Genomic DNA, 26076 nt, shown 5'->3' on the forward strand with positions numbered 1-26076 from the left:
TGTTCTTTTTGAAGACTCTTACCACATCCTCTGTGTTAACAGTGAGGGCAGAGTCTCCATGTTTGAGTCTATGGAGAGACTGCAGAAGCTATTTATTCATAGTCCTGCAGCATGGAAACAGGCCCTTTTGGTCCAATGCATCCATGGTGACCAAGATGCCTTTCTATTCTAATTCCATTGACCTCTGTTTGACCCATGTCCCTCTAAATCTTTCCTATCGATGTGATTGTCCAGATGTCTTTGACATGTTGTAATTGCACTTGGCTCTGCCACCTTACCTGTCAGATCGTTCCGTGTACCTGTGACACTCTCTGTGTGGAAAAACCTGTCCCTCAGATCCCCTTTAAATCTTCCCCTCTCACCTCATAAAAGTGCCCTCCGATTTTAGATTTCCATACCCTGCATAAAAGACTTTGATAATCAAGCCTTTCCATGCCCTTCATAACTTTATAATCCTCTAGAAAGTCATCCATCAAACTTCACTCCAGGGACAGTCCCAGTCTATAATTCAAGCCCTCCAATCCAGGCACCACTTCTGTGATTTTTTTTTTCTCTCTGCTTCTCCTGTTTTAAACACACCACATTTAAAGGTGGCACAGTGGCGCAGCGATAGTGTTGCTGCCTTACAGCGCTTGCAGCACCAGAGACATGGGTTTGATTCCAACTACGGGTGCTGTTTGTACGGAGTTTGTACCTTCTCCCTATGACCGCGTGGCTTTTTCTCCAAGATCTTTGTTTTCCTCCCACATTCCAAAGACGTACAGGTTTGTAGGTTAATTGGCTTCGTTTAAGTGTAAAATTGTCCCTAATTAGGGTAGTGTTAATGTGCGGGGACCACTGGTCGGTGCAGACTCGGCGGGCTGTGTAGTTAAAATAAAGTGTTTTTCTAGTAATTGCTCACTTATTTTTGATTTTGTTTTACAGGCGGAATACCCTATCGCAGAACAATTTAAGTCTGTCTGGAATGGGAAGAAATTGGTGACTACAGTTACTGAAATAAGCTGTTAAGCATATGAATCATGGGGACTTTAACCCACAGGCATGGTCTTAATGTTGTTGCTAGTCATGAGCCTGATTAATCTGTAGAAGCAACAAGCTAACTTTCTGCACAATTCACTCTTTTTTTTGTTTGTCCTATCACTCTACTCAAGAGGTACTTATTCTGGTACGCCATATACCTCAATACTGGAATTGCCCTTTCCAGTGTGAAATGGCCGAAAGCAGATGGCTGCTGTCCTGAAAAATCTAGCAGGGTATATTTGTGAATCTATGGGGTTAGAACAATGTGGAGATGGAAACAATTGGAAAGAGCTTTGATGAGTGAGTATAGTGCACCAAAATACAATTTACTAGACTAACATTGAGCTCTTAATTCTGCTGGGCAAGGAAAGGCTTTTCTATTTCCTCTCACACGGTTAAAGAAATTATTTCTAAAATTTGTCATGCAAGTATCCCAGACTGATCTTAAGTCCTGCCAAATAGGCGTAGATGAGTTCTAATATGCAATTACAATTTTTAAATTTTCTACTTGCCCTGTGCCTCTTGCTTTGATTAATTAGGTTTTGGGACTGCTTGTGCTTTTGACTTAAAGGGTGAAATTCTCTTCACTGCACTACTAAGATTTTTTTATCCTTTGAAACTATATATATATATAGTCTAATGTGCACAATTGGTACCCATTCTTGGGTAAGAACTTCCCTCCGTGAACCAGATCAAAACTTGTGAGGGGTCGAGATCCTGAATTTATTTTTGGGCATATAGCTTTCCAATTTTGTGATCTATACTTGAAATCTTTAAAAAAAGATATCAGTCTAATTCCTGCAGAAATTAGATGTGGGTACGGGTGGGTTACTATGAAGTAGCTCTAAAACATTCCATGGCTTCAAAACCAAATGCGGATTTCCAGTAACATGCACACTGCATTGTTTCTCAAATTTTTATCATTTGGACATCACTTTAACACAATAATACTTTGACAACATAATTGGCCTGGGTTTTATTTCTAACATAGTTGTAAGATGAGGTTTGGACCCTAATGTGGTTTGTCCTCAATTGTTTCCAAAAATATATTAAATATTAAACTTTGCTCATCTTTTCTCAGGGTCTTGTTCCTGCTGATTTAGATAAAATATCTGATTTGCATCATTATTTTGAATATCAGGTTTTGGTGTCTTTCAGATGTTTTGGGGGTTTCTTCTGTAAAGTTATCCCGATGCCCATTATTTACTCATTGGTTCCTCAAAACAATGTTAAGTAATTTGAGTTTCAGGAGACATTAAAAACTATATTCTTTGGTTATTAACATTTCAGCACTGGTTGCACAATGTATGATCACTTTTTTTCCAATTTAAAATGTTCCACTGGTATATAGTAGAACATTTATGCCAGATAATTAAAGCATTCCTTTTCAGTGCTTCTGTTTTCATATTCTGGGTTTGGCGCTCTATGCATTATGCTTAATTTTTAGTTATTTTTCAAAAATATCAATGTTGTACTAATAGGTGGGGAAATAATTGGGGCCTTACAAGATGTATATTAATTTCTAAATGGACGATTGGACTCCGATTATGGTGTATTCACATGCATGAGTTCTGTGGAGCTATTTTGCAATCTTAGTACAAGTTTGCAAATTGAGAGTTGTGGGAATTTACCAGGTAGTGAATATGCTGCGATTACATATGGATACAGTACTATTGTAGCAGTTAAAATAAGATTGATGTAATTGCTCCTGAACTGTTGCCATTAGTTTGAGAAATGCATTTGACTTTTTACATTTAAAGTGAACTTGCTCAGAGCAATTCTTGTACTCTTAACAATTTATTGCCCCTCCATCATGTAGGATATTATCAGCAGATTGATGTGAACAACCTCTTTTGCTGTGATAATTTGCTGTATTGTATTTTCTTTTCACAACCTGATATCAATGTTCCAGTATCAATTTGCTAAGTTTTCAGTGATGTACAAGAGGGATCAAACTCAGTTCTTGCTACTTACGGTTACTATGCTATCTTAAGTACAACAGGAATTTAACTGCAAAATAAAATTTGCCAACACACTTCTAAATTGTCATAATTCATGTTGTTTGTTTTCTTCATTTGTTCAAGGTTATAGATCACTGTCCATGGGTGTGAAACATGGGGTGGGGGAATTTAAATTTGAGCTTCTTTATAAGCAAACCTGTTATGAGAAATAATATTAACAATATAATTACATAATCAAAAACTATTAATTGTGTACACTAATTGGGTTCCTGACTGGCAGAGTTAATCAATGCCTCAATGACTCTCAGCAATGGTCAACTACATCATTTTATGGCAAGCTTTGTTCGGCAAAATGTCAATAAATGTCAATGATCCTCGCTGTAAGCGATCATTGGCGCCATCAATATAAGAATTGATTTTCATTTGTCCTTGTAAGAAGAAACTATAAAACATTCACTGTCAAGAGGTGTGTTGTTGCACTAGTAATGCTTCAAAATGTTCAAACCGTGTTGGTGGAGGAATATAAGAAAATAACTGCAGATGCTGGTACAAATCGAAAGTATTTATTCACAAAATGCTGGAGTAACTCAGCAGGTCAGGCAGCATCTCAGGAGAGAAGGAATGGGTGACGTTTCGGGTCGAGACCCTTTAGACTGATGTCAGGGGGCGGGACAAAGGAAGGATATAGGTGGAGACAGGAAGATAGAGGGAGATCTGGGAAGGAGGAGGGGAAGAGAGGGACAGAGGAATTATCTAAAGTTGGAAACGTCGATGTTCATACCACTGGGCTGCAAGCTGCCCAGGCGAAATATGAGGTGCTGTTCCTCCAATTTCCGGTGGGCCTCACTATGGCACTGGAGGAGGCCCATGACAGAAAGGTCAGACTGGGAATGGGAGGGGGAGTTGAAGTGCTCGGCCACCGAGAGATCAGTTTGGCCAATGCGGACCGGGCGCAGGTGTTGAGCGAAGCGATCGCCGAGCCTGCGCTTGGTTTCGCCGATGTAAATAAGTTGACATCTAGAGCAGCGGATGCAATAGATGAGGTTGGAGGAGGTGCAGGTGAACCTCTGTCTCACCTGGAAAGACTGTTTGGGTCCTTGGATGGAGTTGAGGGGGGAGGTAAAGGGGGTGGTTTGGGTAGGAAGGGACGAGTGGACCAGGGAGTTACGGAGGGAGCGGTCTCTGCGGAACGCAGAGAGGGGAGGGAATGGGAAGATATGGCCAGTGGTGGGGTCCTGTTGTAGGTGACGGAAATGTTGGCGGATGATTTGTTGGATCTGCTGGCTGGTGGGGTGGAAGGTGAGAACGAGGGGGATTCTGTCCTTGTTGCGAGTGGGGGGAGGTGGAGCAAGAGCAGAGCTGTGGGATGTAGAGACCCTAGTGAGAGCCTCATCTATAATGGAAGAGGGGAAGCCCCGTTTCCTGAAGAATGAGGACATCTCTAACGCCTTAGTGTTATCTCTAACACCTCATCCCGGTCGCAGATGCGGCGTAGACTGAGGAATTGGGAGTAGGGGAAAGTCTTTTTGCAGGGGACAGGGTGGGAAGAAGTGTAGTCCAGATAGCTGTGCGAGTCAGTGGGTTTATAGTAAATGTCCGTCACTGTCTGTCTCCTGTGATGGAGATGGTGAGGTCCAGAAATGGGAGGGAGATGTTGGAGATAGTGCAGGTATATTTAAGGGCAGGATGGAAATTGGAAGTGAAGTGTATGATGTCAATGAGTTCTGCATGGGTACAAGAGGTAGCACCAATGCAGTCGTCGATGTAGCGGAGGCAGAGTTCGGGGATGGGGCCGTTGTACTCCCGGAATAGGGATTGTTCGACGTACCCGACAAAGGGGCAGGCATAGCTAGGGCCCATGCGAGTGCCCATAGCTACGCCTCTGGTTTGGAGGAAGTGGGAGGAGTCAAAGGAGAAGTTGTTAAGGGTAAGAACCAGCTCTGGACTGGACATCCATGGTAAAGATGAGGGAGTGGGGGCCTGGGAACCGGAAGTTATCGAGGAGATGGAGAGCGTGTGAGGTGGGGACTGATTTAACCAGGGGGGATAGGATGGAGTCGAGGTAGGTGGAAATAAGTTCGGTGGGACATGAGCAGGCAGAGACAATGGGTCTGCCGGGACAGTTCTGTTTATGGATTTTGGGTAGGAGGTAGAATCGGGCCGTGCGGGGCTGAGGAACTATAAGTTTGGAGGCATTGGAGGGTAGATCGCCGGAAATGGTGAGGTCCGTGATGGTGCTGATGATAAAGGTCTGGTGTTTGTCGGTGGGGTCATGGTCCAGGGATAAGTAGAAAGAGGTGTCTGAGAGTTGTCGTCTGGCCTCGGTCCGGTAGAGGTCAGCACGCCAGACTACCACAGCACCTCCCTTGTCAGCGGGTTTGATGATTAAGTCCAGGTTGTTGCGGAGTGAGTGGAGGGCTGCACGTTCAGGAGGGGAAGAGGTTAGAGTTAGTCAGGGGAGTGGAGAATTTGAGGCGGTTAATGTCACGATGGCAATTGGAGATGAAAAGTTCTAGTGAGGGTAGTTGGCCAACCGGGGGGTCCAAGAGGAGGGGGTCCATTGGAGACGGGAGAAGGGGTCATCAGTGGGGGGTGAGGACTCCTTCCCATGGAAAAAGGCGCGGAGGCGGCGGAAGAAGAGCTCCACGTCATGGCGGACGCGGAACTCGATGTGGGGGCGGAGGGGAACAAAGGTAAGGCCTCTGCTGAGGACAGACCGTTCGGTGTCTGAAAGGGGGAGGTCAGGAGGGATGGTAAACACCCGGCAATGGTGGGGGTTGGGGTCGGATGGGGGCAGGTGGAGGGGGAGGGGATGTATGGTGAGGGGGTGGTGGGTTAGCAGGGCAGAGGAGGGGGGATGAGGACCGATGTGGGGAGTAGTTAGGGTCACCTGGCTATTCGCTCAACACCTGCGCTCGGTCCGCGTTGGCCAAACTGATCTCCCGGTGGCCGAGCACTTCAACTCCCATTCCCAGTCTGACCTTTCTGTCATGGGCCTCCTCCAGTGCCATAGTGAGGCCCACCGGAAATTGGAGGAACAGCACCTCATATTTCGCCTGGGCAGCTTGCAGCCCAGTGGTATGAACATTGACTTCTCCAACTTTAGATAGTTCCTCTGTCCCTCTCTTCCCATCCTCCTTCCCAGATCTCCCTCTATCTTCCTGTCTCCACCTATATCCTTCCTTTGTCCCGCCCCCCTGACATCAGTCTGAAGAAGGGTCTCGACCCGAAACGTCACCCATTCCTTCTCTCCTGAGATGCTGCCTGACCTGCTGAGTTACTCCAGCATTTTGTGAATAAATACTTTCGTGTTGGTGGAGGCAGTAACTTACCCACGGGATCCAGTTCACATTATTGTAACGTGCATAACCAAAACCAAGAAACGGGGACTTCCACGTTTCAGTCGTTTGGGTAATGAAACTTCACTCCTCCAAAATTCACAAATCACTTCCCAAAAATTTAAAGTATTAAATAGATTCCCACTCAGAATTTATGTGAAAAATGTTAATAAACACAATTTCTTTTTTTCAGCTCTAATTTCTTGACATGCACAGGTGACACTGTCTGATCTTGGTCTTTAAATCTGTATGGTTCAAATATATTATTTATGAACATCTGCAGTATTGGACATTGATGTTAAGGCAAAATGCAAAGCTTTGGTAATGTTTTTTCTTTGAAAAAGCCAGATCTAAAATAGAGAGATATGTAAACCCAGTTGGGAATCAAATGGATCTCCTAGCAACTATGGAGACTGGTTTTAATGATTTGACCATGTTGTGGCTAATCAGCTCTACGGATTGCTTTGGGATATAAAGGATTGCTTTGGGATATAAAGGATTGCTTTGGGATATAAAGGATTGTGATTCAATGGGAGCTGTGTAAAAACTTGGTTTGCAACGTTGAAATTATCTTGAGACTTTCCAATATGTGAGGATTCTGTCCAAAGACATCTCTTCTATGTCCAAGGGTTCTGGAGTCAGTTTCCTCTAAATCTTTGTTGTATCTTGGATATATCAATCAATCAAAGAGATTGTAATTTGAAATGAGCTTTTATTAAAAGGGTGGAATTACATGTATGAACTTATTGATTACATGATAGCTGCTGGCTCAGTAGAATGATCACTTAGGCAAAGAGTTATGTTGGCAGCAAGCCATTCCTTTGCAATGCAAAAGTGATTTTATTACATTTCTCGCTCTTGGTCTATTTCTTTTTTGAAATGCTGTTAGGAATAGATTTCCTTTCCCTGCTCCAAATTTCATAATGTAATGGGGGGTTTTGCTGCTTTAGCCGAACCTGGCCATTCCAGTTGAGTCCTATTTTCAAGCATTTGGCCAATATCCCTTTCCTATCCATGTATCTGTCCAAATGGTTTCTTGCACGATGATTATACCTGGCCCTAAAACTATCCCTGGCAGCTGTTCCATATACCCCCCCTCCCCAATCTCTATGGAAAGACGTCCCTCAGATCTCCTCTAAATATTTTCTCACCTTAAACATTTGTCCTCTTTTAGAATTGCCTATGTGTGGTAAAAGACTATCCTATATGTGCCCCTCATCATTTTATAAGCCTCCATTGGATCACTGCTCAGCCTCTTGTGCTCCATTGAGAACAATTCCAGCTTCAGTCATAACTCGAATAGAATTTGACCATTCAGCTCATCAAGTCTACTGTGCCATTCAATCATGGCTGACCTATCTATATCTCCTAGCCCCATTCTCCTGCCTTCTCCCCATAACCTCTGACACTCGTACTAATCAACAATTTATTGATGATCTCTGCCTTAAAAATATCCACTAACCTGGCCTCCACAGCCTTCTGTGGCAAAGAATGCGACAGATTCACCACTATGATTCACCACAGATATCCAGTCTCTCCTTATAACCATACCAGGCAACATGTTGGTGAGTATCTTCTGCACTCTTTCTAGCACTACAGCATTAGTGTGATGACAAGAATTTCCTTTATCAGAAACAAATAAAGCAGGCATTGTGCCATGAATTCCAGCAAATGAGTTGGCAAACTTTATTGATGACAGAAGATGCAACAATAGAGTTCATATGGCGTAGTGTGCATGAGACCAGAAATGGGTTATCAAATGCTAATTTAGATATTTTTCAAGTGCCATAGACATATTGGATTTCACACTTTCCCCCCACTTTTTAGTTTGGAGATAGTGTGGAAATAGGCCCTTCGAGTCCACACTGACCAGCGACCCCTGCGCACTAATACTATTCTACATGCACTAGGGAGAATTTACATTGATACTAAGCTAACTAACCTACAAACCTGTATGTCTTTGGAGTGTGGTAGGAAACTGAAGATCTTAGAAAATCCATGCTGGTCGCGGTGTTAATATACAAACTCCATACAGACAAGCACCCGTAATCGTAAGTGATGGGAGCAGAATTAGGCCATTTGGCTCATCAAGTCTACTCCACCATTTAATCATGACTCATCTATCCCTCTTAACCCCATTCTGCTGCCTTCTCCCCCATAACCCCTGACACCCATACTAATCTGTACAGTCAGGATCAAACCCGGCTCTTTGGCAGTAGCTCTACTGCTGTGCCACTCCACTAAAATAGCTACTGGTTTCTTGCAGGTTAGTTTTGGTTACATTTCCAAAGGAATATGTACTCAGTAGTTGTGGAAGGGCATTCTTAACACTAAACTTAGTTGTGGATATAATTCAGCTTGTTCATCCAAGTTAAAAATCAATTTGTTTATCACATTTTATATTTGTATTTTTATGTTTTATACTTATCTAACTAGTGCTGTCCTGGTAGTTCAGCTATAACGTTGATTAACTTGCCAATTCTATCATCCATGAATTGAATTCCCTCAAACAGGAATTCAGAACATACAGCACTATTGCTTTTTTGGTGTTCTAGTTTTTCCTGAGATTTGGGGATCTGGTTGGGGTTAATGTGTAAAGAATTATTTTAAAGAAATTGGATCCCTTCTAGATTTGATTATAATGTATTTTCACCCTGAACCAAAAACTCTCCAAAGAAAATTTCATTTGCTAAATTGCATTGGGTCTAAATTTAAAAAGTGGGTTAAGATTTAGAAGTATCTGATTCTTGGTTCTGTGAGGAAATGACGAAAGTAATGATGATATAGAGTTAAACCACCGCTGAAGTAGCATTTGGAGAAGAAAAAATTGAACTATTAACAGCGGGGACAAAGGAATTTGTAGAATTGCTTAATTTATTAAATCATTTAATCTTTGCAGTTTATAACAATATAAATCATCTTCATTCACCCAGGTTAGCAAAGATTATAGTACATATTTTATCCACCCTCTGCAATGACAATGGAACATGTAGTAAGTGATTCAATTACATAGCTCACCATTGTACTTGAGTGAAGTAAATGCTTTTGTTGTTCAGTGCGAAGCATGAAAGACTTACATATTCTTGAAGACCTCAATTATGAAAAAGCATTCTAAATCACGTCTACTTAGTCCACATTTATGTTAAGATTTAGGCACATTTTGCTTAAATAGTTTATAAAAATTAAAAACAAATCAAACAGGTGAGGTAGCTGAGGGATAACAAGGTACAGAAATTCTGACTGCCAAGTTTTGCTTTGATTACAGTACACTAATCTACACCCCATGGTACAAGACTAGCTTTGAACACTGGCCATGTTAAACAAAATGCATTGAAATGCTAATCTAAAACTTAGTAATTCAGTTTGAATTATAACATTGAAGAGTTGCATTTCTTGGTATGTTTAAAAACATTTGGCAAATGTTTATAACACTTTCTTATTCATAGTGCATGTGTGTATATATAAACATTAGATGATCAAGAAGAACTCCTTGCCATTAGATGGGCATAGATTTCCTTTAGATCCTATGTGAAAGGAAAATGCAGATTAATTTCCAGACTCGCTTTGTCTGCACTCATCACTATGAAACGTTCATATGTGTATTAAATGAACAGATTGTCCATTCTGCTTGGCAGGCGTGAATTTTCAATCACAAGCCCTCATTCTTGAGGGAGCCAAAGTGTTTGCTTCCTAAAACTGCAGTAGGTTGGATTAGCAATGCATTATAATTTAAACAGATTAAACAGATCCAGTGCTTCACAATTCAATATGTTAAGTGATGAAACAATTAGTAGAAAATTACTAGCTTTGTAAAAGAATCACTTCAGATACGGAATTATGTTGGTGATGAACCATTCTTCTGAGAACTGAAGATGATCCCCATCCACTGTTAGAAATTCCAGTTTCTTTGCTTTGTCCATCACTTTCAATCCTAATCGATCCTATAGGCAAAACAAAAGTGCATTTAATCTCATGTTTCTGCAAAACCACCAGGTTTAAAAAAAAGAAAACAATGAAACAATCAAAGTTCTCAAAACTGTTTGGATAAATTGAAGTGTTCAAAACTAGTACAGTCCTCATGAAAAATTTCCAATGTTATATGTTGGTCCCAGTTCAAGGTCATCAAATTAGATTATGATCTTGATCAGCGCAACAATGAAGCATAATGTCTGGTTAATAGAAGCAGCCAAATATCAACTAACTTTCCAATTAGAAAATTTAGATGGATAGGAATAATTCCTTCAGCCACTTTTATCTTTATTTTGATAACATATACATTACCCTCCTTTTCGTTGAATGGTCAAATTAAAGCCCTTGTCCACAATCGCCCTGCTCATTCATGCTTGATGAGAGAAAATTACCCACCCATCTCCCCTCGGGCAGAGAGGTGTCAGTTATACGGTCATAAAATGTATCAACATTATGCCCCACTGCCTCCACTTATCAGGTGACAGTGCAACTCATTGGTCACAGCAGTCCTGACATTTTGCCAGAGGTCTATCCCATTCCCAACACTCAAAACATTTATCATTCATTTTTTAGCTAACTTTCTTTTGGCTTTACCGGTCCCTTTCTTTGTATCTTAGCTTTATTTTATAGGAATCATTCTACAGAGGTAAAACTGACAAAACATACATTTCCAAACCCCTTCTAACAAATAAAATCCATTTTTATAATTGTTTCAAAGCCAGTTTTCCATCTCTGACCACAGTTTGCCTTCAATTCAACATCTTGGGGCTACCCAGATCCATTTCACGCAATTTTGGAATCAAATTCAAATAAAGATTTCAGAAGGGAACAGTCCTATACCACCATCTCCAAAGGTCTGCTGGTGGAGAGAGGACATCTACCCAATTTGCCTCTTCTATAAATTACTCAAGTAACATTGTGATTCTTACCTCATGATAAAGATCACTCTCCTGTAAGGTGTATGTGACCTTGGCCTGGCCAGCTTTATAGAAACCAAACCACTGGAAGAGATTTAAAAATAAATGTTAATTAAAGTGACAGTAAAGTTATTTAACCACACGTCACAGCTTTTCAGTAATGGAATCAAACATTTTAAAATGATTCCTATATTTTCCAAGATGATCAATAGATCTTTCAAATGGCTCCTGTGGAGCTTTGTAATCGTTCAACTGTTTAACATGGAAACCACCACCAATATTTTAATTGAGTATCACCACTTCTTGGGCAACCTGTACCATCAACTCATTAGCTATATTAGTAGTTGAGGGGGAGAAAAGAAAGAATTTCAGTTCCCATCATACAATGGCTCCAGGTTGGCTAAACAGAAATAATACTGACACACAACAGATCAGCTTTGTATGTAAGAAAATAACTGCAGATGCTGGTACAAATCGAAGGTATTTATTCACAAAATACTGGAGTAACTCAGCAGGTCAGGCAGCATCTCAGAAGAGAAGGAATGGGTGACGTTTCGGGTCAAAACCCTTCTTCAGACTGATGTTAGGGGGGCGGGACAAAGGAAGGATATAGGTTGAGACAGGAAGACAGTGGGAGATCTGGGAATAGGGAGGGGAAGAGGGAATATCTAAAGTTGAAGTTATCTAACTTTAGATAGTTCCTCTGTCCCTCTCTTCCCCTCCCCCTTCCCAGATCTCCCAGTCTTCCTGTCTCCACCTATATCCTTCCTTTGTCCCGCCCCCCTGACATCAGTCTGAAGAAGGGTCCCGACCTCAAACGTCACCCATTCCTTCTCTCCTGAGATGCTGCCTGACCTGCTGAGTTACTCCAGCATTTTGTGAATAAAAAACTGCTTTGTATGTAACTGATTACTGTATCTGCCGAGAATTAACTCGCTGAAACTCCCTTTCCAACTATGATGTTTTACAATAACTTTTCTTTACACATTCCCCCCTACCCCACTTAAGCAGAATCTCGAACCAAAGTGGTGTAAATGGGGATAGAACAGAAAGCACAGAATAAGCATTTCTAGATTTGTATAGTATGGTAACTGAGGAGAAAACTATACCATGGTTCCAAAGGGATATTGGAAAGTACAAATGCAAAGACAAAAGGTGGCAGCAATTGGAGGTGTAGTCAAATGTTTGGAGAAGAGATTGAGAAAGACCTGGAAGATGTCCGAAGCCTGTGAATAAGGAGCTCAAAGCATGCATGTCGATTATGCCATGAATGCAAGAACATGTCCCATTAAACAGAATGTTTACAATTTTGTAAAGTTTTATGTTGTTGCAGCCTTTCAATGCTAAAGTCTGGAGAGATTCAAAAGGAGGCAATGAGAAAGATGGATAAAGAGTCGTGATGCGAGAAAGGGTAAATTGTCGGCCATGCTGAAGATTTCTTGACATTACACTAGGGAAGAGAACTTTAAGATCACTTAAAGACAAAATGAGTTTGATCAGTTTACTGAGAATGGACCACTGAGTCTGATCATTTTTCCATCAACCCCTTTTTCCTGCCTTCTCCCCGTTGCCTTTGACATCCTTCCTGATCAGGAAGTAAATAAACAAAAGTAGAAAAGAAACTGGGAAAGGCAACATTTGAGACTAAAGGGAGGTAGAAGGCAGTAGCTGAATAAATGGGCTCCATCAAGGTAAAAAAGAGAACTTATGTGGGTTTTTATTGTTGGAGTAGCAGGAAAAGAGTAAACAAAATGGTTGGTTGTAGAGAAAATGTTAGATACCAAGCTTATGAGGATGGATAGCTGACCAATGTCTGCGAATATTGGATTATTTTTTTTGGTGGAGGAGGACGGGGGGATAAGGAGGAAAAAAACTAATGACTCTTAGTAAAGGTCAGTTTGATTTCTTTAGATTGCAAAAGGTTTATCTTTGTGTGTATATATATATGGAAACTTTCCACGACCAGTTTCAATGTAGCTATGGGAGAATGCCAAAACATTCAAAAACAAAAAGTGCCTATGGGAATATGATAAAACCAAATTCTGACATTTCAAATGTAACTATAATAGTGACTACCAGTAGAAGTCAAAAGGCTCCATCCTCACCTCCGAATCAACTGGGACAACCATGGAATCTTTCAGAAATTTCACCATCACAAACTTGTTCAGCTTCATCAGATTCTCCTTGTAGCTTCCATTGATGCCCTGCAACAAATAGTAATAGTTGTGTTCTTTTAATCCCAGATAAAGCTATGCAACTGCAATTTGTTCATTTTAAACCCAGATACAGGCATGCAAGTGCAATTTGCTCCCCCTACCTCAGGGCACTTTGAAACTTAACTGCTGCAATCAAATTAGGAGCAAAAATTCAGTCCTTCTTTCTCACGTGCCATTTAATAAAATTAGGGCTAATCTGACCCCAACAATTTCGCATTTATGCCCACTCTCCATCTTGCCTATCAAGAATCTTTCTTAAAAGCTTTCAGTCTTTTCCTCAAAGGCCTGTGGAAGCAGAGTTCTAAATAATGTCCTCAGCAAAAACAAATTGCAACTCATCAATCTTAAATGGGTGATCTCTTATTTTAAAAGAGTGACGACAGGAAACAGCCCCTCTAAATTCTTCAGAATTCTTTGTTTCAATCAATCCCTCTTACTCTAATTCACTGATACCACTCGTCCAATATTTACCTACAAGGCATTCCACCCATTTCACCTATGGTTTTAGTAAATCTGCTCTGAACCAATATTAACCACCCTGCACAACCCTAGGCACTGAAATACTAAGGACTTTGTACTACTAAGATTGCACTACATACTTTGGCTTGGATAAAACAGTCTGATTTACCTAGTATGACTGATAAAAGCAAGAATTTAATTGATCTTTATGACAATGAAACATTCTTGAGTCTTGACTCTACTTGATATAGCATATAGTGTGCTAATACAGTGCAGTAAAACTGATCAAAACTACTCAAATGAGAAGACTGACTATCTGGAATATTGATATAGCAGTGCATTGTGGCAGCACTACAGGTTACATGCCACATCTCTATTGACAGTTCATGAATACAATTCATGGTCAGATGTCTAACAACATAGTTGAGGTAGGCACTTGGTAGCATTTATTCCAATAATACCTACCCTTTCTTGATTGATGTCTGCCAAGAAAATACTTTTGTTCCTGTAGAGCTCTTCATTCAAGGGATCATGCCAGTATTCAGCCTGCACTAAGCTGTCAGGAAAGCAATAATAAACAATCAGACTTTCAAGTGCAGATGCTAGAAATCTGAAATATAAACAACTGATGCAAAGACTCAAACAGGTCAGGCTGCATACATGGGGTGAGAAACACTTAATGTTTCAGGTCAACGATTTTTCATATAATTGGAAAAATGAGAATTATTTTTAAAAGTTGCAGAAAAGAGGGTGTGAAATGGGTAAGTAAAGGATTTTTTGCGATCAGGTGGAGGTTAAAATTATCCAGATGACAAGTGTTGTTGCTGCTGTCAGAGCATGACGAATGTTTGTTAACCATAGCTGACCTATCTAGAGTTAAGTATATGAGCAAAGAGGTCCTTCTGCATTTGTACAGGGCCCTGGCAAGACCACACCTGGAGTATTGTGTTCAGTTTTGGTCTCCTAATTTGAGGAAGGACATTCTTGCTAATGAGGGAGTGCAGCGTAGGTTCACAAGGTTAATTCCCGGGACTGTCAATATGATGAAAGAATGGAGTGACTGAGCTTGTATTCACTGGAATTTAGAAGGATGAGAGGGGATCTTATAGAAACATATGAAATTATTAAGGGCTTGGACATGCTATATGCAGGAACCATGTTCCTGATGTTGGGGGAGTCTAGAACCAGGGGCCACAGTTTAAGAATAAGGGGTAGGCCATTTAGAACTGAGATGTGAAAAAACATTTTCACACAGAGTTGTGAATTTGTGGAATTCTCTGCCACAGAAGGCAGTGGAGGCTGATTCATTAGATGCATTCAAAAGAGAGTTAGAGCTCTTAAAGATAGCGGAGTCAATGGATATGGGGAGAGGGCAGGAACGGGATACTGATTGTGGATGATTAGCCATGATCACATTGAATGGCTGATCTCGAAGGACTGAATGGCCTACTCCTGCACCTATCGTCTATGTATCTTTGTATGTGGAGTGCAAACAGAGGGAGGCGAGGCCAATCAATAGAACAAAGCAATATGCCAGAACTCTTACAGGTGGTGACTTCACACCAGAAATATGTAGTTATCACAAACAGCAATGGCTGTTTACTCAAAACTGAATTCAATACAAGTTCTTGGAATTCAAACATTCCTAGACAGAGGATGATGTGCTGTTCTTGGGCTTCATTGGAACTGTGGCAGCCAACGTTGGTAAGCAATGGAGATTTAAAAAGGCAATTGGGAATTCTGGTTGTCGATGCAGATTGAAGAGATATGCTGCAAACAGTCACTCATTCAGCACTGTTTCTCCAAGATAAAAGCCCACATTGTAGTACTAATAACAAACATCAGTGCTGGCAAGTTGCTGTTTCACCCAAAAAATACCTTTTGGGTTTTTCGGTGTTGGGAAGGGACATGGTGAAGAGCGGGTGTTGCCTCCCAAAGGTTGCATGGGAAAGTACTGCGAAAAGGAGGTGGCTCATGACGATGCCAGAGCGAACCAGGGCGTCAGAGCGATCAATCCCTTTGGAATGCTGAGAGGGGAGTTGCAGAATTAATGGAGTTGATCCATTGAACATCGGGGATGGAAGGGTGGAAGGCGAGAATAAGTGGAACCTCATTGCTCTGCTGGGAAGACAGGGAAGGTATCATGGGAAATAAAGTGACTTGGCTCTTGTCAACTATTGTAGAGCATAAGCCATGGTTAAAGAAAAGGGGAGCCATCCGAGACACTAGGTGCAGAAAGCCTCATTACAACAATTAAATAGGAAAAACTTACAATGATGGGAAACAAATTATAGTCAAGATGGCTGTGGTAGTGGATGGGCCCTGCTGTGTTATTGTTATTAGCCTACCGTCATCCCCAAGATAGAGAAGTCAAGAAAGGGAAGAGTCGGATATGGACCACATAAAAATAAGAGCAGAAAGGAGATTGGCAGAAAAACTAAATAAATTAACTTCCGCATGAGTACAGGAAGCAGCAACAATCTGGTCAGTGTACGAAGGGGAAGGAAGGAGCTCCATCTTAACTTAAACAATTCCACAAAGATACTGACTTATTTTAGACCCATGCAGATTACATTTTACCTCTGATGTAGAGAGTGAGTGGAGGTAAAGGAGAAGTTATTCAATGTAAGAATGAGCTCAGCCAGGCAAATAAGGATGGTGGTGAAGAACTACTGGTTGAGCCTTCACTTGAGGAAGCAATTGGGGCTGCAAGGCCATCTTAGTGTGGGACTGAGATGTAGCAGGATTGGACATCCATGGCGAGGACGACCTGGTTGGACCAGGAAATTGAAAGCTGCCAACTGAGGATTAAACAATTCCATGCAGAATTTCATTTCTAGTCTGAAAACAAATTTCAAAATTTGATAGACATATTGTGTAGCCATATTTGCTGATCAGAATAATTACTCCTCTGCATTATCAAACGTGCTCATGCACTGCAAACAGTCATTGTGGACAATCAGGGGCTGATGACCTCGGCAGAAATTGAAATGAAAATAAATAGACTATGGATTTGTTTCATAATGAAATCTGAAATGTTATAGTAATGATGTAAACCATAAAATATAAAATTCTTAGAGGATTGAACAGGGTAGATGCAGGAAAAAGATTCCTGATATTGGGGGAGTCCAGAACCAGGGGTCATAGTTTAAGAATAAGGGGAAGGCCATTTAGGACTGAGATGAGGAAAAACTTTTTCACCCAGAGTTGTGAATCTGTGGAATTCTCTGCCACAGAAGGCAGTGGAGGTCAATTCACTGGATGTTTTCAAGGCAGGGTTAGATTTAGGGCTAAGGGAATCAAGGGATGTGGGGAAAAAAGCCAGAATGGGGTACTGATTTTGGGTGCTTAGCCATGATCGCATTAATTGGCTCGAGGGGCCAAATGGCTTACTCTGCACCTATTTTCTATGTTTTGTGCAATTCCCATGCACTTCTAAAAAATAAAAGATGTCATTTAGTCAAACCAGTCAACAAATGTTTACCCTCTACCCATGGATCACAACATCACATTCCTCCACTGTCTTTAAATTACTTTTCACTATGCCTACGATGGCCTCTTAACTGTTGTCAAAGTTCACCACTTCAAATTCAAAACTTCTAATCTATTCCAGGCTTCAATCGCTTATCCACATTCTTTGCTTATTACTTACTGCTCTTGGATTGGACTGGAATATGCACCCCAGTTCAGCATTTTTCTTATCCAATTGCAGATATAGGAACTTTCTCCAGGACAGCGAGGTAAACCATATACACCTGTGAAGGAAGATTGGGAGAAACAGAATTAGTACCACTTGAAATGCAAAGTTATTTTAGTTTCAGGATTTAAAACCTCAAGTCAGAGTCTGCCTGCAACAGACTGTAATGGCATGCTGAGGCAGAGTCTCTGCAGCAGATCTCCAGGCCCTACCTGCCTCTCAACGCCATTCTGACACACTGGTTGCCTCTCGGATGCTGAGGGTCAGCTTTTTGATGAGCCTGGTGCATTCTGTTTAGGGGCCGAACACATTTGAATTTGCAGTAGGATCAAAATCAATAACAAGGAGTTGGCCATTTTGCCTTTAGTGCCTGTTGCAGATAAGCACCACTTTTTCAAAGTAACATCACATTGATCAATTCTAACATTCAAAAAAAGTATAATACGTCTACAATCTGCTTGTTAACTAAACCTCCACACAGTAATCATGGATATAGAATTCCCCAAGATTCACTACTGACAGGTAAAGAAATGTTCTCATCTTAGTCCTGAATAGAAGACCCTATTTTGTGTGACCAATTCCAAATTTCAACACCGCAACCACGGGAAAACAAATGCCTGTATTTATCCCATTGAGAATTTTCTAAGTGCCAATGAAACCACCTCCAATCCTTTTAAACTCAAGATTGAGCTGGATTCAAGAGAGAGCTGGATAGAGCTCTTAAGGGCAACTTTTCTCAACCCACTTCTAAAAGGAATAAATTTGGTGAATATTTACTGCACTTCCTCCAAAGCAAGAACTGTAGATCCTCTCCTGTAGATGGAGACACTCGGTCAATGTACAATATTCCAGCTGCATTCTGATTCAGATTTCACATTAGCTTAGTTTAGTTTAGAGATACAATGTGGAAACAGGCCTTTAGGCCCACTAATCCCCGTACACTAACACTATCCTACACACACTATGGACAATTTTACATTTATACCAAGTCAATTAACCTACTATGTCTTTGGAGTGTGGAAGGAAACCGAAGATCTCGGAGGAAACCCACGCAGGTCACGGGGTGAATGTACAAACTCCACATAGACAAGCACCCGATCAGGATCGAACCCAAGTCTCTGGCTTTGTAAGGCAGTAGCTGTACCGCTACGCCACCGTGCCGCCCTACTGTCTTAGTTTACTACTGATTTACAGCAGGGTGCAATGAAATTCCCTGTTCCTATTCAGCTCAGGATAAACAGTATACATGATAATGATGATCACAATAAATAAATACATCAATGAATGTAAAACATTAGAATAGTGCAAAGATGGTAGCACAATCTTAAATAATAATCCAATCAGGGTTCTATACAATTACCTACCTAGTATCACCTACAGATGTAATAATTTTTGGATTTTGCAACCTCTTACTTTAATAGGTTTTTCATACAATTATGCAGATGAATAGTGTCCTTAAATATTACCTTGATGTTGGCCTCCAAATGAGATGAGATTTTTCATGGCAGGAGAGGGGCATCTCTGTGCCACAGCCCTTCTGTAATGGGTAGAAATCCACAATTAGGTTCTTTAGTTAAATAAATTATAAACCGAACAGCTGCTTTTTAACTTTTATCTGATAGGATACTTACAGAAACTGACCTCCTTGAGAAAAGCCCATTGCGTTATATCCATTCTGCAGCATCTTGTCCTTGGATAATATATTGCACACCAGCTCTACCTGGTCATTTACATTCATAAAGAAACTGTTTTCCATGTCCTTTTTAAAGAAAAAGGTCAAAATTAAAGATCTACATGAAGGATTATATTGTAACCACAGAGAAGAATAATCCACATTTAGATTATCATGTCAAACAGCATGAAAACAGGCCCTTCAGCCCAACATATCCACACTAACAAGGTTTTATAGTTGAGCTAATCCCACTTACTTGCTTTTGGCCCATATCCCTCTAAACCATGCCTATCCATTTACCTGGTTAAATGTCTTTTAAACATCACCATTGTACCTGCCTCCACCAATTCCTCAGGCAGCTTGTTCCATACATCCACCACCCTCAATTACCCACCAGCTTTCTCAAATCTTTCCATTCTCACCTTAAACCTGTGTCCTTTAATACTGGACTCCACAGTCCTGGTAAAAGGACTGGAACCATTAATCAAGACTTTGCTCTTAAATCTCCCACAATCAAAGCTTGACCAACAGATATCTAGGATAATTCAAGTAACAGATACTTGTAAAGAGCAGTTAAAACCATGTATGTTCAAATTTCACTCCAAGAAAGCATCTTGAGCAAAACTTAGTTAATATCTAGTATCTGAATTATGTGGTCATAATAAAGAACTTTATTTTAAAGCACAATTGGGACTGTGGATTGAACTATTAAATGAGGAAACACAGTTGAGCTCTATCTCGACGAAGTTGACAGATATCCTATTGAAAAGTTTGCGCTGGGATAGCTGGACTGGAATTAGGAACAGAAACCCTACTGCAAACATCTGAAATGGACTAGTTCCTCACTTCTAATTTGCAGTCTTCAATTGTTGCTCGTCCTTCAACATCGTCTGCCACTAGTTATGGTACCACTGTACTGTTCTTGAATCTATTTACTGAATTATTCAGTGACAGTCCCAAGTTGCCCTAGATCCGTATGGCTTGCTAGGAGTTCAGAAGTATGCAAATGGCTATGGCACTATTCACACACAGATTAGATTAAACAAGAAGCATGGATTGAATTAATCAACCAGTCATATTATTGTAAAAACATCTCTCCAAGATATTTAATGGAACTTAAACCATTTAGTTACTATGGGAAGATTTAATTTTGTCTCTGGATCTTTAATGATCCATCCCAACCTCATGACCCAAAAAAGAATTTCAAAGAAATTGGACCACATTTTCAATTCATTCTCTCATTCAAACATACCTCTGTAATACTTTTTCCAATTTCCAAAGACAAAACATAAATTCCTGGAACTTTTTCTTCCACCAGTTTCTTGATGAATCCCATGCTGAGAGGGTTGCAGCAGCTGTCACCTAGTTAATTTGTACAAAACAGTTCAGGACTGTACTGAAGTATTACTATAGCTACTTTTGTTAAAAAATTGCAGAGACTCGCCATTCCAAATGGTTTATCTAAAGTTCACAAACTTCCTCCCATATTACAGCTTCAACTTAACCATTTCCTCATTAGTGCTATTGTCACTTCTACTTTAGTGCAGCAATGCTGTTTATTGCAATTACATATTCTTGTTCTAACAATGTTGACTAGACACTTCAAGCAGGATTGGTCCTTTGAAGTGTATCAATTGGTCCAAGTGTAAGATTTGAGAAGTTTTCCCTCATTTGGAAAGCAACACCAAACCAAAGAGCTGCAGTTTGGACATTTTAAACGAGAGACTGGGGCTGATAGCGGAGAAAGGCTGCGGTCAGATTACCAAAGGATGTCACAATCCGTGGGTCCTAAAATGGCCGCAGGACCTCGTGACCAGCCACAAAAAGTAAAAACCTTACAACCCAGTCTCTAGGTTTCTGCAAAGCCACGGCCAGAACAATGGATGGGGATTGGCCATGCAGAAACCTACGAAACCAGGTCGAAGTACAGACACTGGGGCGCTAACATCAGCATACTCACAATGCCCCAAGCCGACCTAAACAGTTCATCTCGTTAAGGGGGCACAATAGCCCATAGAAAACTACCTGGTAGGTGATGGGAAACCAGTTAAACCCATCACCTCGCAACGAAATACCAATTAACACCGTCTGGCCATCCCCAGTATCCCCGGACATAAGCGCAGATCAGAAAAGAACTCGTACATATCTTTTTGAACAAAGAGATTCCAAGATCTGGCGGGAGATAGGACGGGTCAGAAATAGTATAACTGGCCACTACTTTTGGGTTTTAAACTCAAGTCAAAAAGTAAAGAAAAAACCTCGAGTCAAGACACGCATAGAAAACCGGGTTCCAAGAAATGGACGCGAGAAGGAAGTCAAACGAATGCAGGAGGAAGAAACGACAGGCAAGAAGAACGGATGCAAGAGAGAGGAACAGGCACGCAACTCAAGGAGAAATACTGAAAAACGAACAGCCAGTAACCCCAGTAATAGCCCCATGGTGAGCATGTACTCCAAATCCTGCATATCCTGGACATAGTTTAGTGTAGAGGGGAGGGTGGTTTGAATAAACGTTGGGTGTGTGAAGAAATATGTGTTGGTCAATTTTGCGATGTGTCGTACGTTCCCCATCTTACAGTCGTGTATATGTCTTGTAGAACTGTGTGTTTAAGAATTCAGCGAAAAAGGTATTCGTGTATATGTCTTGTGGAACTGTGCGTTTTGTGATTCATAAGTCAAAGGTATTCATGTGATTCAATATGTGTTTAATAGATATGTCATATAGCAATGTATAAATATTCATGGACAATAGTCCCAGGCGCTAAATAAAAGCATTTTCATTTAAACCCTGGTTTTCAAATCTGGTCTGGTGGAATTTTTCTGCACTATAAGAGCTCCTGCATCTAAGTCCAGTGTCTAGAACCGTAAGGGGTGAGTGGGTCGAACCACTCACGAGGAACCAGTGTGCACGGCCTGGTCAAGGGATCAGAGCAAGGCACGGGGACCTTAGGTCAGGCGAAAGCTCGGCGCAGAAACCCCTTACACAAGTAGCATCATACATATTCCAAAGCAACAGCTTGACGTGTCAAAAATAAAATAAAACTCCAATAATCAACTATCCAACTATTCAGAGATCCCAATAACTCAGCATCCCACTCAACAGGACCTGATTCCCACACCCCTTTCATTCACCAGCTTTACTATTTGACTATGAAATATCGGGAAAAAAACTTAATTGTGCAAGAGATAAGATATTGCAAATGTTGAAGTCTGGAGCAAAAACAAAAAAACTACTCAAAGAACTCAGCAGGTCAATCAGCATCTGTGGAAGCAAAGGGATAGTCAAGGATTGGGTCAAGACATTTCTGCCCACTCCTGATGCAAAGCCCAACCTGAAACATTGTGCCTTTGCTCCATAGGTGCTTCTTGACAGACTGAGTTCTTCCAGTAGTTTGCTTTTTGTTACAGTAAATTAAGTGTGTTGTATTATCAATACAAGGAACAACCAATAATACACATTGACAATTGTGCTAGCCTGACATCGGAGCCCTGAGCAGACAAGATGCTCAATTTTGCTGTAAAATTATATCCTTCCATACCACGTCCAGCATATTTCTATGTTTTTATCAAGATAGAGGATAATCCTGGATTTGAGAATAAAGTTATGTCGTGAGCCAGTTTGGAAAGAATTCCAGCCTCTTTGCCCTGATTCGTAGGGTTGTCTGAGTCACTAAAATTACTTATGTTTCAAATCAACCTTGGTGTCCTTATCCTGCCCCTCACTACCCTTTTACAATGTACAGATACAAGATAAGGGAATAACATGTTTGACATTTCCTTCCTCTCATCTTTTTCCCTAATCAGTAACCAAAAAACAAATATAATAAAATACTTACATTCTACCAAAGATATCTGTATGGTTAGCAAGGGTGTTAATGGTAATGGGGAGAAGGCAGCGCGGAAACAGGCCCTTCGGCCCAGCGATCCCCGCACATTAACACTATCCTACACACACTAGGGACAAAAAATTTTTTTTAACATTTACCCAGTCAATTAACCTACATACCTGTACGTCTTTGGAGCGTGGGAGGAAACCGAAGATCTCGGAGAAAACCCACGCAGGTCACGGGGAGAACGTACAAACTCCGTACAGACGGCACCCGTAATCAGAATCGAACCTGAGTCTCCGACGCTGCATTCGCTGTAAGGCAGCAACTCTACCGCTGCACCACCGTGCCGCCAAAGAATAGGATTGAGAGGGAAAGAAAGATCAGCCATGATTGAATGGCGGCGTAGACTTGATGGGCCAAATGGTCTAATTCTGCTCCTATGACTTATTTGCATGTTCACGTGGTTTCACATGCAGCACAAAGTCACATCAATTAAAAAAATTCAAAAGGAACAATTCTTTTGCAGATTAGTATCTTGGATACTGCAAAAAAAAATAGATTAAAATTCCTTGTGCCCACATTGAAGCTGTCCCTTGTATTTTGTCGCCACGCTTAATTACTATCTAATAGGATTTGCCTGACTGGATATCAGGAGGAAGATTAAAGTAACAACAAAGCCTCACAGAAAACAGTTTAATGCTCCTATTGAGTGAAATAGCTGTAATAATTATAATAGACCGATATTTAGAACGTTTCTAAAGCAAATATCGAGATATTTAATATATAATATATCTAATAATATATAATATAGCTAAAGCAAATATTGAAACACAACGTTTCAAACACTTTTTTGAAAAAATATGTAATAGGGTAATAGGATGAATTGAAGTAAAGAGCGAGAGACATACGGTTCGTTTACGGGTAGACTTAACTCCCAGAAAATGCAGAAACAAGTAACCGCAGATGCTGGTTAATACACAAAAGGACAGAAACTGTTAAGTAACTCGGTGGGTCAGGCAGCATCTCTGGAGAACTATGCATCGGGAGCCTTCTGGAGAAGAATCTGAAGGGTCTCGACCCCTGGAACGTCGTTGCCTGTCCCTTTTCTCCAGAGATGCCGCCTGAACCACTGCGGCACTTTGTGTCCTTCCCAGAGCGAGAGCGCCTTTGCTAAATACATTCGATTTGTACGCCTCTTTTATCTTACCCATGCCGTGCCATATGACCACGGGTGGCTGCGTGTTGTTCTGGACTGTCCATGATTGTGAAGTGGAGAAGTGGAGGAGCAGCAACGACCACCCTACTGCCTGCGCGGCCATCTTGCCGGGTCACGTGATGATGCGGCGGCGCCACGTGATCTCCCCACGGGCTCAGTCTAGGACCAGCAACATCATTAAAGGCAGACACTAAATAGTTGTACCTTCTCTCCAGAGAGGCTGCCTGGCCCGCTGAGTTACTCCAGCATTTTGTGTCTAGTGAAAAGCTTTTTTGTTGCATGCTAACCAGTCAGCAGAAAGACAATACATGATTACAATCAATCCATTTACAGTGTATAGATAGATACATGATAAGGGAATAACGTTTAGTGTTAAAGCCAGCAAAGTCCAGTCAAGGATAGTCAGAGGGACATCAAAGAGGTGAATAGTAGGTAGAGGTAGATAATAGATGGTAGTTCAGCACTGCTCTCTGGTTGTGGTGGGATGATACCGTTGCTTGAGCTGTTATCAGGCAATTGAATCATCCTACCACAACCAGAGAGCAGTGCTGAGTTACTATCTACCTATTTGCTGTCTCTCAGATTATCCTTCCATATTTCTAGCTGGCTCTTTGCTGGCTTTACCTTGCACTAAACGTTGCAGTAACTCAGCAGGACAGGCAGCATCTCTGGAGAGGGAATGGGTGACGTTTCTTGTTGTGACCCTTCTTCAAAGTCAGGGGAGAAGGAGACGAGATAAGGTGTGAAAACGACAGATCAAAGCAGACTATGGTCAAGGAAATGTAGAATGATTCATTGTTGGCCGAGGGGAAGGTGACGAGGCATACAAACAGTAAAATTAATCAGAAGTATCATCTGTCTGTAGAGAGACACTAAAAGCTGGAGTCACTCAGCAGGACAGGCAGCATCTCTGGAGAAAAGGAATAGGTAACATTTTGGGTCGAGACCCTTCCGACTGAGAGTCAGGGGAAAGGGAAACTAGAGATATAGAAGAAATGAATGAAAAATATGCATAAAAGTAATGATGATGAAGGAAACGGTGCCTTGATAGCTGTGGGCTAGGTGAAAATGAGTTATACATACAATGAAACTCACCAGAACGACAGTGATACTAGTACAACGACTAGGGCGGGGGAGGGATGGAGAGAGAGAAGGGATGCAAGAGGATCCTCCAGAGATGCTGTCTGACCCGATGAGTTACTTCAGCATAAACCAGCGTCTGCAGTAGCTTGTTGGCTCAAGTTGACCGGCGAAATAATTAGCCAGAACGGGTGATGCGGAACAATGCCATTCACAAAATGCTGACAGTGACAGACTCAAAATGCTGGAGCAGGTCAGCAGGTCAGGCAACATTGCTGGAGAAAAGGAATAGGTATCTCAACATTATCTTGCAGATTCTCCTCGTATGCTTATTAGGCAATTTAGTCATACAGAATCTAGCACAGAATCTGGCCCTTTGGCCCAATTTGCCCATGCTGACCAAGATGCCTACATGTCCCACCTGTCTGTATTTGGCACATATTCCTCTAAATCCTTCCGATACATTTACTTGTCCAGATGCCTTTGAAACGTTGTTACAGTACCAGCCTCAACTACCTCCCCTGGTAGCTTGTTCCATATATACACCACCTTCTGTGTAAAAAAAAGTTGCCCCTCAGGTTTCTATTAAATCCTATTAAATCTTTCCCTTCTCACCTTAAACCTGTCTTCTGGTTTAAGACTGTGCATTCGCCCAATCCTACATTCTCTCTATTTCACATACATTTACACATGGTGGCTTT

At 41.2% G+C, this 26076-nt stretch overlaps 2 protein-coding genes across 5 annotated transcripts in view; one reads left to right on the forward strand and one right to left on the reverse strand.

Annotated features, from left to right (window-relative positions):
* The window catches only part of cap1 (CAP, adenylate cyclase-associated protein 1 (yeast)), a 43463-nt gene extending 40008 nt beyond the window's left edge, over window positions 1-3455 (forward strand). For all 4 annotated transcript variants that reach the window (XM_078422899.1, XM_078422900.1, XM_078422901.1 and 1 more), the window contains exon 13: window positions 925-3455. In XM_078422899.1, the coding sequence (XP_078279025.1) occupies window positions 925-1008 (84 nt within the window). In that variant the 3' untranslated portion in view covers window positions 1009-3455. The remainder of the gene's footprint in view (window positions 1-924) is intronic.
* Window positions 3456-8966: 5511 nt separating this feature from the next.
* On the reverse strand, window positions 8967-24437 carry LOC144606882 (palmitoyl-protein thioesterase 1-like). The gene is made up of 9 exons (XM_078423339.1): window positions 24287-24437; window positions 20502-20611; window positions 19209-19336; window positions 19044-19114; window positions 17533-17635; window positions 14346-14436; window positions 13311-13409; window positions 11218-11289; window positions 8967-10260 (listed from the first exon to the last, which is right to left on the reverse strand). The coding sequence occupies exons 1-9, from the start codon at window positions 24396-24398 to the stop codon at window positions 10138-10140; spliced, it is 909 nt and encodes a 302-aa protein (XP_078279465.1). The 5' UTR covers window positions 24399-24437; the 3' UTR covers window positions 8967-10137.
* Between the last annotated feature and the right edge of the window lie 1639 nt (window positions 24438-26076).

Source organism: Rhinoraja longicauda, chromosome 27 (genome assembly GCF_053455715.1).
Source record: "Rhinoraja longicauda isolate Sanriku21f chromosome 27, sRhiLon1.1, whole genome shotgun sequence".
Lineage (NCBI taxonomy): Eukaryota > Metazoa > Chordata > Chondrichthyes > Rajiformes > Arhynchobatidae > Rhinoraja > Rhinoraja longicauda.

Coding starts and splice junctions, on each gene's coding strand:
- LOC144606882 (XM_078423339.1), bottom strand. CDS start 24,398: ATGGCCGCGCAGGCAGTAGGGTGGTCGTTGCTGCTCCTCCACTTCTCC. Junction 20,612..24,286: donor GGTCATATGGCACGGCATGG/GTAAGATAAAAG, acceptor CAAATTAACTAG/GTGACAGCTGCTGCAACCCT. Junction 17,636..19,043: donor ATTTGGAGGCCAACATCAAG/GTAATATTTAAG, acceptor CTTCCTTCACAG/GTGTATATGGTTTACCTCGC.